A 15470-nucleotide genomic window follows, 5' to 3' on the forward strand; every position below is an offset into this window, starting at 1 on the left:
GAAGGTTGCGAGTTCATATCCTGGTTGGTCGATTGCCTCAGCCTATCATCCCTAGTGGGGTCGATCAAATGAGTGCCCCTTTGTGAGGACGTCAGTAGTGGTTGCCCTACGTATAGACTCACCCCCACCATATGAACGTGAAATTGCCACCACTGGCTCAGGGCTGTAAACAGGAGCTAAACACCCCCTTTGACATAAGGCACCTGCAGGTACAAGGGCAAACGGGTGTTTTTTAATTGACGGAGCTCGTGAGATAAAGACAAAGACAGACAGGCAGGCAGGGGATGAGGGAGGCATGGTCGGTAGGCCCTTGCCCACACTCTCTGCCAAGGTTAAACTATCTGGCCCTGCCAAGACACACCACTCTTCTAAACCATTTTCATAAATGATTTGATGGAAACTGTACAATTAATCTATGCACGTTGCCAACGGGCTGCAGTGTGTCCCACACTGATAAGCACAGTGCGAGATGGGCCGGATCAAAACAACACTGCTACGAGTTTAACAAGCAGGCTCCAGCTGTCGACACGTGAACAGAGAGAGAGAGATCTTGTCTCGACGATATATTTTAGGATGTAATTGTTCCCTTACTTGTTAAGGAGTTGAAACACGGCAAAAATACACATTTCTTAAGATGTTTTTTGTAATGGTAAATTGTTTTTTTTATCTTGAAGATAAATTAATGAGCGGGTTTCTTTCATGTTGGTATTTGCTTACATTCTGAGGGTACAAAAAAAACATTCTGTTAGACCACGATGTTTAATATTCTATGAAGAAGAGCCATTGCCAAAAACATAGCCTCTGCTATAAAACAGTCTATACATACTGTATAGACGCGCTCACCACTGCGCCACCACTCCCGCAAATAAGCAAGCAGAATGGCTGTAAAGCCGCGTGTGTGATTAACGAAGGGGTTAAGTTATGCCGGAGTGTCTGCCGTTTCAATCGGAGTCGGGTGCAACCCGCACTGGATTAGAACTTTCCCACTGGTTGAGCCGCCCTTAGAATGGCGCGATGCGTATTGCAAACAAATTCCGCGTGCGAGAATCGTCGTCTGAGCGGCGGAATCCCATGTGCTTCTGTTGAATGAATATAAATCCCTTAATGTGGCAAATGTCATTGTTAAAATAATCGAACCAGCGACCTCCGGATTGCAAGTCCAGTGTGCTAACCACTGCACGACCTCAGCTCACTTCGTAAAGTACCATCTCACGTCATTGGCATCGCGGTCCAGATCTCTTCCCGACTCGCACCACAAGGTACCTGAATGAATGTGCAACTGGATTAACAGTTTCACCGATATCCTGTGAAGCACACGGGATCGTGACGCAGCGTGCCGGGAGATAGGAGCAGCAGAGACTGACGTTCGCGTTATCGACTGTACAGACGTTTACTCCAACGGCAGATGTCCTTGCTAACCATCGTGATGAGGCGTTCCTTCTAGGGATGCTGCGATATCTTTAACTCAAACAGCTCAATCAGCATCATCGTCAATCATGATCAATCCACTGCCCGATTTAATGGCTCCCCAATCCGCCAGCGCCTCTCATAAATAAGTTATACAACGCGAACCGATCTCATTGCTCCATCTCCCAGGGAGACGTCCTCTCATGGACATTCCTTGGATGCGACTCCGTTATTACTCTTGACCATCGTCCCTTCTACCTGTGACGTGTCCTTGCCCAAGCGCACTTCTTAACAGTTTGGATGAATGATGTAATTCACAGATGAAATTTTACAACGAAAACAAACTCATTTTCTGAAGTTCTGATTGGCTCTGATTTCCAAACATCTACAAATCCCATGACATTCCACGCCTAACAAAGTAATGCAGATGGAAGCTGGCAATTCAAAGTTTAAGGTTTTTTTTATAGACTGCATATTGTTTGTAAACTTCTCTTGCATCTCTTAATGGTTGTGTTATTTTAATCATCAACATGAAGGAGAGGTTTTTTTGACAAACAAATTGGCGAACTTTGGGTTAGAAAAAGTGAAACGTACACTTCCAAAACAGTCTCACGACCAGATTCCTGGTCAACACAGGCCTCGGAAAGATCGGTCGGCATGAACTCCAGAGGCACGGGAGACGCGCAACGACTGAGGTTGAGAACGGTCTCTCAGGGGAAAACCTCGAGCCACATCTGGAGGCAAGGCTACAACAATAAATAACCTCCGGCTCGCGACGGCCCCTGCGCACGGACATCTCACGCAGAGCCCCCATTCCTAAACGGCAATCGAGCGCTCGTTGCACCAACTCGGCCATCTGGTGACAAATCTGAACGAAGTCGGAGCTCCGCCGCCCGATGATGTCCGAGTGAACAAAAATTAGCCCGGACAAGGTGAGCGGATAATGATCTGCTGCGCTGCTCCTGCGACTGCAGCATCGGCAGTGGTGCACAAACACATTCAACAACAACAAATATACAGACACATTCAACAACCAACAACAAATGCACAAACACATTCGTCAAGAACACTGTGGCCTAAAAAAGAAACGCTGTGTATGAAAGGCGACGTTTACGACAATGACCCTTCGCCATAGTATAGATGGAGACCAGGGAGGTGAAGTCATAATTAAAGTAAAAGTAGCGTAAGACGGCACGTGCAAAGTGAAACAGCGAGTGAAACGTGGAAGGACTACAACCGCTACTCACTCCACCTCGCTCGCTCATTCACGCAGAGGCAAAGGTCGCCCCGTATAGCCTCAGCAGACTTTCGGTGCAAGCGCTGTTAGCACGAGTGTGGGACAGCAGCCGTGAGGACAGCGCCAGACTATCCCAAGGTTTATCCCACGCGCCCGCTAGCGTCGGCCCGCGACCAACGAGGCCAACACAAGTTACCTAACAGCTTACATTATTACGTTGCATAGTGAGTGAAATTGTGGCTCGCTGATCATAAAAAAACACGAAAACAAGAATATATCTACTCTTTGGGTCTTTCGGTAAAGTCACGTAGATAGAAAAATAATTTTACAAATCACGACGTTTCGATCGCAACACAAGCAATCGTCCTCAGGTGAAAAAAAGATCCAAGAGAATGAATTTATGCAGTCACGAAAGCTTTAAGTAAAACATATATCTGTTATGTTAAACAATTAAATTCGTTAAATCACAATATAAAACCTGTCGGTTAAAATATCCTTAATAAATTGCAATAAACAAATAATATTAGCTGTTCTCCACGTATTCATCGGTTACAAAAAAATACTCAGACAATATGCCTCCTTTCTTTTTCTATCTCCACACTTGAAATATATTTCAGCTGCATTGATTCAACAGAAGCAACTCCGCACCGTGTCGTCTTTGTTTGTGCTCCTGTTGAACCAATGCTGATTTAAATTACGCGCTGCCAAAAGGCCATGTGCCTGATGGGATGTGTAAGAAATACTGGCATGTGGAGAGATGGATAATGTGACGGAGAGAGTGCGTATGCATATTGTACTACGGTCATGAATTCGACTGCTTTGATCATGGGGAAGGAAGCGCGGCTAATCTCGTGATTGTCCATCCACGGAAGAGACCTATCGCTGTTTGACAACCTCTGCAATGGTGCCTTACGTTTCAAGGACATAACCGGCAAACACATGAAGAAAATAACGGTAAGCACATTCGGATTGAAGAAAATGAAACGCTAACTATTTCCGCTGAACAGGAAAGGAGACCGGATATCAGTGTAACCATTGCGAGAGGCGTAAAGCTATACGTCGTGCAGAATACTATATATAGTAGGGCATAGGCTGCACGTGAGCATAGCGTTTTACGCCGAGATGTCGATACATGTGCGAATGCTCGGCCGAGTATAAATACACCCGAGACTGGCAGCTGACAAGCCGCTGTCTGTGCCGTCCACGCGCGTGCATGGAGCACTGGGCAGCACTCGACATGGGCATTCTGCTAATGGTTAAAAAAAAAACTCCTAAATATAACGACACACTCGCGCGAATGCGCACACAGGTCACGCGCAGCTCTTGAGAGTCGCGCATTCAGAATGTGCCCTCGCGTCCGTTGCCCCGATAACAATTCGTGGGGAATGTGCTGCAAAATGTGCGCGAGCAGGAAAGTTTTCAATCAGAGCAATGCATAGGAAGGGCCCCGCGCGTTCTATCCGCAAACAAGGAGGCGACTTCTAGCGCCACGTACACCAGAGAATAACTTCGCCTCAATGAGAAACGTCATCATAACTGTGGCCCCCCAATAAGGGAACTGTGCTACCCCGAATTATGAAAAACCGTGCCCACAAAAGCACCCCCTAATCAGAAAACGACTGCACTCCCATAATAAGATCATTACTGCACCCCCAATAATGAAATAACTGTGCCCCCTAATAAGATAACAGCTGTACCCCCCCCCCCGATAATGGAACAGAACCCTGTACAATATAATCACTGTAACCCCATAATATAATCACTGTAATCCCACAATATAATCACTGTAATCCTACAATATAATCACTGTAATCCCACAATATAATCACTCTAATCCCATAATATAATCACTGAAACCCCATAATATAATCACTGTAATCCCATAACATAATCACTGTAATCCCACAATATAATCACTGTAATCCCACAATATAATCACTGTAATCCCACAATATAATCACTGTAATCCCACAATATAATCACTGTAATCCCATAACATAATCACAGTAATCCCACAATGTAATCACTGTAATTCCTTAATATAATCACTGTAATCCCACAATATAATCACTGTAACCCCATAATATAATCATTATGCCCCTCAATAAGAGAACAAGTGAGACACCCAAAAAGCGAATACGAACACCTTCAATCAGAACCACTCACAACCCCAATCACCACTACTCACACCCCAATCACCACCACTCTCACCCCCAATCACCACCACTTACACCCCAATCACCACCACTCTCACCCCTAATCAGCTCCACTCACACCCCCAATCACCACTACTCTCACCAAAATCAGCTCCACTCACACCCCCAATCACCACCACTCTCACCCCCAATCACCACCACTCTCCCCCCAATCGCCACCACTCTCACCCCCAATCACCACCACTCTCACCCCCAATCACCACCACTCTCACCCCTAAGCAGCTCCAATCACACCCCCAATCACCACTACTCTCACCCAAATCAGCTCCACTCACACCCCCAATCACCACCACTCACACCCCAATCACCACCACTCACACCCCCAATCACCACCACTCTCACCCCCAATCACCACCACTCTCACCCCCAATCACCACCACTCTCACCCTCAATCACCACCACTCTCACCCCCAATCACCACCACTCTCACCCCCAATCACCACCACTCTCACCCAAATCAGCTCCACTCACACCCCCAATCACCACCACTCACACCCCAATCACCACCACTCTCACCCAAATCAGCTCCACTCACACCCACAATCACCACCACTCACACCCCAATCACCACCACTCTCACCCCCAATGAGCATCACTCTCACCGCTAATCAGCTCCACTCACACCCCCAATCACCACCACTCTCACCCAAATCAGCTCCACTCACACCCCCAATCACCACCACTCACACCCCAATCACCACCACTCACACCCCCAATGAGCATCACTCTCACCGCTAATCAGCTCCACTCACACCCCCAATCACCACCACTCTCACCACAATCAGCTCCACTCACACCCCCAATCACCACCACTCTCACCCCAATCAGCTCCACTCACACCCCCAATCACCACCACTCACACCCCAATCACCACCACTCGTATCGTGAGTATCGTTGGAGCCCCCCCCCCCCGCGCCGCACGCCGCACGTACCCACGCACTCGTTGGCGTCGCGGGCGGTGGCTCTCTGCCAGGGCCGGTCGTGGTGGAAGGGCTTGCACTGGTCGCAGTCGGGTCCCGCCGTGCTGTGCTTGCAGTCGCACGCCATGGCGCCGTCACGTTCGCCGCGCACGCAGCGCGCCGCGTGGCCGTTGCACTTGCAGCGGCCGCCCACCTGTAGGTCGGCCACGGCGTAGAAGTGCGAGTCGCGGGCCCCCTGCGACAGGTGCGGCGGAGCCCCCGGGCCCTCCTGGAGGGGAGACTCCGCGGGCCCCCCCGGGTGCTGGGCGCCGTCGTCGTGCGGCGGCGCGGGCGCGTGGAGGCGGCTGAACACCACGCGGATGTCCGTGGCCGTGACCCAGTCCTGCAGCACGGGGCTGCTGTCGAAGTCGTGCGCCGAGGGGCGACCGTCCAGGGTGCTGAACGCCACCAGCCCGTCTCCTGCAGCCGACGACGATGAAGAGGATGCGGCCGCGGCTCCCTGCGAGCGCGCCTCGAGATGCGCGTCCGTGCAGAGCGCCTCCTGCTCGTTCTGTTTGGTGACGGTCGCCCTGTTGGGCCGCGCGTACATCTTGCGGCACTGCGTCGAGTAGAACTGGAAGGGCACCCACGTTTTGCCGTGGTCGGCCGACTTGAAGATGGCCATGGACTCTGGGCGCACCGAGCAGAACTGCAGGCTCACGTAGGTCACCTCGAACTTCTTGCCGAGCGCAAGGCTGAGTGTGACGTTGAGCGGGGGCTGCACGTTGCTGTCGGACTGCCAGCACGTGAGGTTGTGCGGGTTGTTGAGGTCGGTGAGGTAGGCGGGAGGGTGAGCGCGCTTCGGGTCCGAAGCGTCGCACACGTGGCACGAGCGCACGGCGGCCACACCACCGCCGCGCTCCTCGAGGAGGCCACCCGAGCAGAACCGCGCCGGGGGCTTCCCGCACGAACTCGAGGCGCGCACCTCCCTGCCGAACGCGGCGTTCACGAAGTCCGGGATGCAGCGGCGAGGGTTGCCGGCCTCGTCGCTGCACGGGTCCGGGGGCAGGCCCTGCTGCTGCGCGGCGAACATGCTGAGGCCGTAGCGCGACGCGGCCGCGCCGCCGGCCACGCACCACCCGCAGAGCGCGCACAGAGCGAGCAGCAGCCCCGCGACGCCACTGCCGCCGCACTCCATCGCGTGGACGCCGCGGGACGAGAGCTCCGGGACGCGTCCACTCCTCTTGGATCCGAACGCAGGCCCTGGAGGCGAGCGGGGTGCTTGAGAGCGGTCGCCGGAAGATCTGCGCCGGAGTGAACGGCACAACAGAGGGGTTTTGTTGAAGGGTCAGCGTCGCCCGCCGTGAGCGCCGCCAGTGCGTCTGTGTGCGACTCGGGCAGTGCGTCTGTGTGCTGCTCCGGCAGTGCGTCTGTGTGCGACTCGGGCAGTGCGTCTGTGTGCTGCTCCGGCAGTACGTCTGTGTGCTGCTCCGGCAGTACGTCTGTGTGCGACTCGGGCAGTGCGTCTGTGTGCTGCTCCGGCAGTACGTCTGTGTGCGGCTCTGAGCGCTGCGGCCCCAATGCGACCGGCGAGTCGAGTCGAGCGTAAGAAATATCTTGATATGAAATCAATATCACGATCACGTGATATACTTGTTCTGATTCGCGCGGTGATATTGACATGGAGGTAGGAGTGATTGAACGAAAAAGGCGAGAATTCTGCTTTGCCGTCTGAGTCCTCCTCTCCGAAAAAAGCCGAAACTCACGTCCGAGCGTAGAGACGTTCAGTCAGACGATTGGAAACAATTTATAAAAGTTCTACGTGAAAAATATCGCATCGTAACGCGAACAGAGCGCGACAATTATCGCGCGCACGTGAACATACACGCCACGATGCGTGTATATAAGTATACATCAGCACACACATATACCACAATACGTGTGTATACATATATCCAGCACACACGGGTACCGAGATATTGTGATGGGCACTCGTGAAGATAAAACGCACGCGTACGAGACGACGGCAATCCTACGAGCCTTCAAAGCCGTTGCGAAATCGCGCCGTGCGTCTACCGTGGCTGAGGAGCGCAGTGCCGCTGCTGCTGCACCTGCAGGGGAGCGTACTGCGCTTCGCTACCTGCAGCGGCTACTGCTGCATCTCCAGCTACTGCTGGGAGGTGATCGTGACGGCTGATGGGTCGCGCTTCCTCCCACGCAGCTGCTTTATCGGCACAGCGAGAGAGGGGGAGGAGGAGGAGGGGTTGGGGGTGTAAATGAGGGGAAGCTTCACGCACAGTTTAATTAGAGCCCGGTTTCACCACCCGCCTCGACGCACGGCCCCCAGCCCTCATTAATTTATTTATTTGAGTGTCGCTGCCCCTAGCGCCCTGCCCCTAGCGCCCTGCCCCACTCCCCGTTAAGAAGTGGCCGCCCAGCGTTGGAGAGCGCCGCCAGGGGCCCCGCGGTTTGGTGAACAGCCGTGCAATATCGTCGTCGTCACCATCATCTTCGTCGTCGTTTTAAACACCGTTACGGCACGGACCCAAAACCCCAAGGGCCCACAACAAACAGTGCTATTGAAGGTGTCATGGACAAGGCGTTCAATGTTACAAGACACTGGAAATCACTATACGGAGAGATGTGATTTCCATGCCACGTGTATGACATACGTATATTTGTCGTGGCTATTAGCGCAAGGCATGCGTGGTTCAGTGGCACAGTGGGTTAGCGCGCTGCGACCTGAGTTCAATTCCCGACCATGGCTTATACATCAGTGGCGAGTGATATCTGGAGCAATCTCCCTGGTCCATCCCCTTCACCAACCCATACTGATGAGTCTGATGAAGCGTGGTGGTGCGGCCAATCGACACCCAACTGTGACTGGGGATGCCTTCATTCAGCAGTCGACTTACAAGCAGCGGTGGGGCTGCGAATTTAAACGGTGATCCTATCGCCTACCGAAGAGTATTAACGGACCATACCGCTAATGCGTGTTTGTCTGCATAGTAGCCAAAAGGTCACGGCTTAGTCGCGCCTATAACACCCGCGTGACTCCTCATACGCCGCGTGAATCTGGCTGCGGCTCGACAGTCCGTCACTCTGCAGGTGGCAGTCTGCATTGTCCGGCGGCGGTTAATGTAGTACCGTTCGAGTGGCGTTCCTTGTCAGCGGCGAGTGGACGGAATACACACACACACGCGGAATACACACACACACACGCGGAATACACACACACACACGCGGAATACACACACACACACGCGGAATACACACACACACACGCGGAATACACACACACACGCGGAATACACACACGCGCACGCACGCAAGCACGCGGCAGTGAGGCCGATCAAGGTGCGCACATCGCGAGACGTTTAAACGCCACCCGGTGAATCGTGAACACACGACTACGGGTCCCGCCCCCACGGTGTGTATTTGGTGTAATCGGTGTCTGCGTGCATTGCCGCTCTCGGAGAGAGGTGTTGCAGTGGCGCTCCACTACGGGCCACGCGCGTTCGATTACTACCGATCACGGTTAACATCAGTGGAGAATATCTGAAATCGGTCCAGGGTCTCCCCTAAGATCGGCTCAGCCTTAAATGAGTTGTTAATGCGGTATATAAACAATCAACAGTGGGAGGGGGGTGGCAAAGGCGGGCCGGGTATGACGCTGGATACACCACACTCTCGTGCGTCGGCCCAACCTTAATAGGTGATCGCAAACCGCACTTATTGCGACCAGGGCCGGATGAAGATTTTTTTTGTAGGCCCCTGGGCTACAGGTACTGTGAGGCCCCCAGTAATATTTTTAAAAGGAAAACAGGGTTAAAGAAAAATTAAATGTATTTTACAAGGCTAACAACAAATAAAATTCAGCATTTACAAGTGAAATAACGTTTCACAAAATCTCTGGAGGCCCTCCAGCTGGCGGAGGCCCCTGGGATCCAGCCCCTAAAGCCCCCGTGCCTTAATCCGACCCTGATTGCCACCAGTCTGTAAGGTACTACACGAGGTGTTTGCCTTGTGTGTGTACGTGCGCGCGCGCACGACAAGCCGTTAAAAATACAAACCTCTACGAGTCTCACGCTGACCCCGCGTGTTCGCGAACCCGGAGATATTGTTTTAATAAAGCGGCTTGCGTGTAAATAAACTGCGCGTGGAGTTTACAATGAGACTCTCGCATTCTCTCTCACACTCGCTCATGAGGCTCGGCCGGGTTAGCCAAGGCGCAACACGGGCGGGGTGGTGCAGGAGGAGGATTGACTGAGCTCGGCTCGGCTCGGCTCCCGTGTGCGACTCCCGTTGCACCATCGCAGTTGTAGATTGGTATACGAGTTCCAAGGTCCAAGCATAATTCTGCGGACGCGGTGCCCGGTGGATTGAATTAAAATAAGTAAATTAAATGTTAATGAGGTGAGATTAGAAGTTGAGCTTTATACAAAACGGCCCGCTTATGTCCACATCGCCCGAAATGCGCCGCTCTCTCTCTGATTTCGGAAGCTAAGCAGGATGGCACCTGCACAGCGCTTGAATACTCACGTGGTGGTCAGCAGAGGGCGGTGACACAGTCCACCAGGTGAGACGTCGAGAGACCAGGAGGGTAACTTACACGAGTCACCAAAATGACAAAACGAAAGGCAATACCATGGACGTGAGCGGCAAAATGAATCAGCGGACAAAACACCTCGCTGCTGTATCTGTCACTCAGCATAAACGCATCCACATCCCAGCAGCAGCCACACTTAACTGGGAACAGCATTGCTTCAACACAAATACATTTCAATTTAAAACGTAGGCTTTCGCCACCAATATCATCTATAATAGAGGCTTTTTGGGGTTAGATCGCGTAAATATATAAATGTGTCGTTAAACCCGCCTGATGAAGCAAGTTGTAATTACTGGCGAAACGTCGTACTCAGATTGCAAATGTTGTGGCTTGGCTCTCCACCACACCGGTGTGCTGTACTAGTGACGAATTGCCACGTTCTGTTTATGTGACAACCCTTACTAGTTGGCTGTGTCGGGTGGTGGCGGGTTTAACGACACATTTATATATTTACTTACACGATCTAACCCGAAAAAACCCTCTATTATGGACAAACAACTCTCTGAATGGGTTTTCGTTCGTGTCTCATCGACAGAGTCGGGCAACTCAAACCAACTGCTCGTGAACTGCCGCACCTTCGTAGGCACGGCCCCTCTCCCTGCTCAAGATGGGTCCTCGTGAGCAGTGCGGACGACCAATGGGGGCCAGGGTGTTCCACACAGTTGGACAGCAATGGAGAAGAGTCGACCCCCCCCGCCCGCCCCCTCCTACACATCGAGCGGATCTCCCCTCGGCGTGAGCTCACAAATCACGGCGCTCGCCTCAATTGATATCCACAGTTGCGCCGACAGGCGGTGCTGGAAAGATGCGCGCGGGCCAAGTATGTGCGATATCCAGCGGAGCTTCTCGGGAAACGTGCGCATTTGCTGCGGAGAAATGATCGAGTTTACGTCATGGCCGATGGTGTTTTACCGATGCGTGTTGTGTACATTGGGTGGTGGCACCGCCGGCATTGGCAAGTCGGTGTAATAACACCCGGTGTGTGCAATCAAACAAAAGGTCGCCACGCAGGAACTCCGCCGCTCGTTTGGCCGCACCTCGGGAGTTTTCCGGCCATTGGGCTCACACCCACGGCGCGCCCTCTCGACTGGCGGCTCGCGGGCCAAACGCGGATCCCGAAAACGCGCTTCGGGTTGGCACCGCCGAGAATCGGATGCCGCTGGCGGAGCTATCCAGGTACATTACACAGGTTCGCGAGACAACATAAATCATTTGAACACAATTGCTGAGCGCCGGCCCAAAGGTCCAACACGCCCAGCGGCCGGAAACAAACGGCACGGCCAAAATTGTAATCGAAAAGAGTGAAGCAGTTTTCTTAAATTAACCGAGGCTAGTATAAGAGGAACAGTGCGAGGAAAGAAGCAGAACAAGAGGCGTTGTGAGTTGCAGTGTGGTAGTTGAACACAGCGTGGATGAGATCCGAGTCCTTCACATGGCAAGAGGAATAATTTAGTGAAGTTCACGGGAACAGTAACCATGGTAGTAGCGATAGAAGAGTGATGACGAGTTGACTGCACGCCGGCGAGCGAGTGCCTGAAGTGAATCAGTGAGTTGTGGATCAAGTTAAATAATGAGCACATGTATGCTCATGGCATTGTTTGGCCGATCGGAAAACAGATATATACAGGATATACATTTATTTAGCCTTGCACTCCACGATCGCAGTTGGCGTGGATGCAGTGCGAAAAGTAGGGAGGAAGTGTGGGGGTAGCACGCAGCTCGTTCTAGTTACCCCCCACACACATACGCACCCCCCCCCCCCCTTGGCTCCCGCTCCCCCCGGGGTCTGATTGGGATTTCACTCCGGGCTCGCCGCAACGCCGCCGCGTGGTCTTGCAGACTGCCCGCTCGAGTGTCAACGGGCGTCACGTGACGCGTTGCGTTAACACACCGCGTCATTCGTGCGAATTGAATCTCACCACGCAGCAGTGAATGTGTCAAATGGAGCTAACGCAATTGTACGAACGGGACAGCATAAAAGAAACCCGGGAAACAATACAAATGAGACGATAGACTGAAAACGAGGCGACAAGTACCGATTCGTGAATGGAATTGCGGAAGAGTTCATTGACTCGCCGGGTCGGGTCAATTTACTCTCCTGGCGACAAGGCGCGAACTTCCGCTGATTTCTTCGACAATGACCCCCTCCCCCTCCCCACAGACACTCACGATGGACGGAGCGCGCTGTTCGTGTAACAGGTAGATTATAGAATGGCGCGCACATTTGCACACTTACTCATGGTAAAGCATTTCAGATGTCGTGAAATGCGAGACGCGTATCACCCCCACCACCGCGACTGATGATAACCATATTGAGAAAACATCCCCAGCCAAAGTATGACACCTTTGCATTCACTGTTTAAACATGCACTGATATTGTGCAGCCACTTGCCAATCCTCTGCCAGATTGATGCCCCTCGGCAATGATAGTTGTTTGATCATACTTCACCGCGCCGATCAAATGCGTGTTGGTAAAGACAGAAACTGGCCCATGACCGGCTCGGGTATCATTCGATACCGATGTTTGCCGTGACCGAAAATCGAGCCTTCTACCGCTGGTCGTGCATTCGCGATTAAATTTAATTATCGGCCACGACCAACATCAGCGGCGAGTGAAATGTGAACGCGTCATGGGCCCACCCCAAGCGCGGTGCGCTAACCACTGCGCCACCGCTCCTGTACGTGCCCCGTTACGCAAACCTGTGCACGGCACGAGGGACGCGGTGCTGACGAATGCATCGGAGGTGCGCGGCGCAGCTGAGAAGCTTTCACGGGGGGGGGGGGAGCCGCGCGGTTGCATTGAGCGGTCGCGCGCGATTGCTCTGCGCCGCGCTAAATCGAACGAAGAACTCTCGCGCGCCGCGCGATTCCCAGCGAACGATCGCCATCGGCGCATGGGAAGCGAACGGCGGCGCGAGCCGCGCACTCGGTAGCAGGAGCCTCACTGTGTGTGCTGTGCTTCGTCCTTACGTTTTGCTTTACTGGAGCTTTCTTGACGTTCTCGCAGCTGTAGTTCGCGTCTTCCAGCAGAGCGCGTGCTTGTGCTGGCGGTGTTGCGTCGATCTAGGATCCACATCCAACAGAGAGCGTTCTTGCCTACAAACATCTGGCAGTTGACCACCATTGGTTTCAGCGACCTTGACTCTGCCGATGAGACGCTAAACGTCAATACCGGTCCACGGTTTGCGTTTGTTAAACCGATGCTGATTAACAAAATAGCACTCTCACGAGGCCGTGTGGCCCTATGGAACGTGTAGTAAATATATGATTGTATTGTAGTGTTTGCGCAGAGGAACAGGTACGGTAAGAGGCCATATTGTCGGGGAGATGGGGTCGAACTGGCACCCCGATGATTACGCTCCAAACTACTGCACCACTGCGGTAGCTCCTGTACATCAACACGGGACACGCCAATGGCAAGGCCATACCTGGTGCAGACACCCTCGATAACAGCGGTAGTCGACCTTATTGGCTGCGTGGCCTGCTCCACCGCGACGCGGGGAGGACCCGCGAGCGGGCGGTAACAGCACGGGGGGCTCGCTCGGCTCGATGGGAGGATTCGGGGTAAAGTTCACGCCGTGGATCGGCTGCGCGTGGCTCTCACGTGTGGACGAGCGAACTGCGCCCAGCGCCACTGTTTATGGTGCAGTCGTTCACGCCGGGCATGCGTTGCGCGTTATCCATTACAAAACACAACCACCGATGCTACGAGCTGGATCTTTTTTTGCCACAGCCATTTGAAACGTCTCCCCCGGCGAAACCCCCCGCCCCCCACCACCCCCACACCGTGTGGCGTCGTCGGGGTTTTTAAAATATACTTCACCACGCTGGTCAGAGCGCGTTGGTGAAAGGGGGAGAGGCGGAGGGGACGAGAGCGGTTTAGATGTCACTCGCCGATGATCTCAGCGATCATTACCGGGAATCGAGCTCATGGCGCCGGAGTCAGAGCGCAACGCTCAAACCACTCCGCCGCGATCCCTCACTTCTCCGTGGTCACGCGAACGTCATGTTCCACTGAAATGGGCATTTGAGGCGGTAATCATCTCAAGTTGACATTCCTGAGCCAGCGGCGGGAATTTAATTTGTGAATGCTGAATTTTATTTGTTGTTAGCCTTGTAAAATTACAATTTAATTTTTCTTTAACCCTGTTTTCCTTTTGAAAATGCTACTGGGGGGCCTCACAGTACCTGTTGCCCAGGGGTCTACAACATCTCAATGCGGCCCTGGTCGACAGGGCCGGGAGCTCCGCACGTGCCGGAGCGGCCTGGCGCCCACGCCGCGTGCACGTGCGGCGGACACGATCAGCCGCACGCAGCACGTGCAGCAATGGTGATGTCACCTTGACATGCACGTCATGCGGGGGGGGGGGTCCTCATTGTTCTCTGTTGTTGTCACCCCTGTTCGACGTTGAGTGATCGTATAAGCAAAATATGTTCGCTTGCGATGTATGTGCAGTGTGAGTTGGGAGCGGCAGTGTTACAGTTAGCGCACTCCGTTACGAACCTGGCGGCCCGGGATCGATTCCCGCTCACGGCCAACATCAGTGACGATTATCTGAACCGATCCTGGGCCTCCCCTCGGTCGATTCAGCCTCAAATGAGTACCTGGTGCGGTGTGTAACCATCGCCATTCGGGAAACAAAGGTGGCCGGGTGTGGTACTGGTCACCCAACCTCTTGTATGCCGTGCCGGCCTTCATAGGTGCTCGCTAATAGCACTTGCCCCAACAGTCTGTTAAGGCTACATGGGGGATCTTTGTCTTTGTAGTGTGTGGGAGTATGTAATGTGTGTGAAGTGTGAGTGTGTATGTATCTGTGTGAGCGTCGTGCGGGACTTCAAAAGGCGCTCGCTGACAGCACTTGCACCAACAAGCCAGTTTTATCCAGACGGGAACCTTTGTCGTTGTATGAATGTGTGCGTGAGTGTGTGTCGTAGTTATTTGTGATTGCGAGCAGCACACCACCGGTGGAGGAACAAAGTCCAACGTTTCATCTGCAATGGCCTGGTTTGGGGATCTTCTATATGCCCGAGGATCAAAGAGAGGGCAAGTGAATGGCAGAAGACGCCAGTGCTGCGAGCGTGTATGTGTACACAAATACAAA

General features: G+C 53.1%; 1 protein-coding gene across 1 annotated transcript in view; it reads right to left on the bottom strand.

The window, feature by feature from the left end:
- Nucleotides 1-15470, bottom strand: part of LOC144932346 (netrin-1-like) — a 97339-nt gene that overhangs the window by 69086 nt on the left and 12783 nt on the right. Inside the window, exon 2 of the mRNA XM_078856286.1 lies at nucleotides 5793-7063. Coding sequence (XP_078712412.1) covers nucleotides 5793-6957 — 1165 coding nt within the window. The 5' untranslated portion in view covers nucleotides 6958-7063. The remainder of the gene's footprint in view (nucleotides 1-5792; nucleotides 7064-15470) is intronic.

This window comes from Lampetra fluviatilis, chromosome 5 (genome assembly GCF_964198595.1).
Source record: "Lampetra fluviatilis chromosome 5, kcLamFluv1.1, whole genome shotgun sequence".
Lineage (NCBI taxonomy): Eukaryota > Metazoa > Chordata > Hyperoartia > Petromyzontiformes > Petromyzontidae > Lampetra > Lampetra fluviatilis.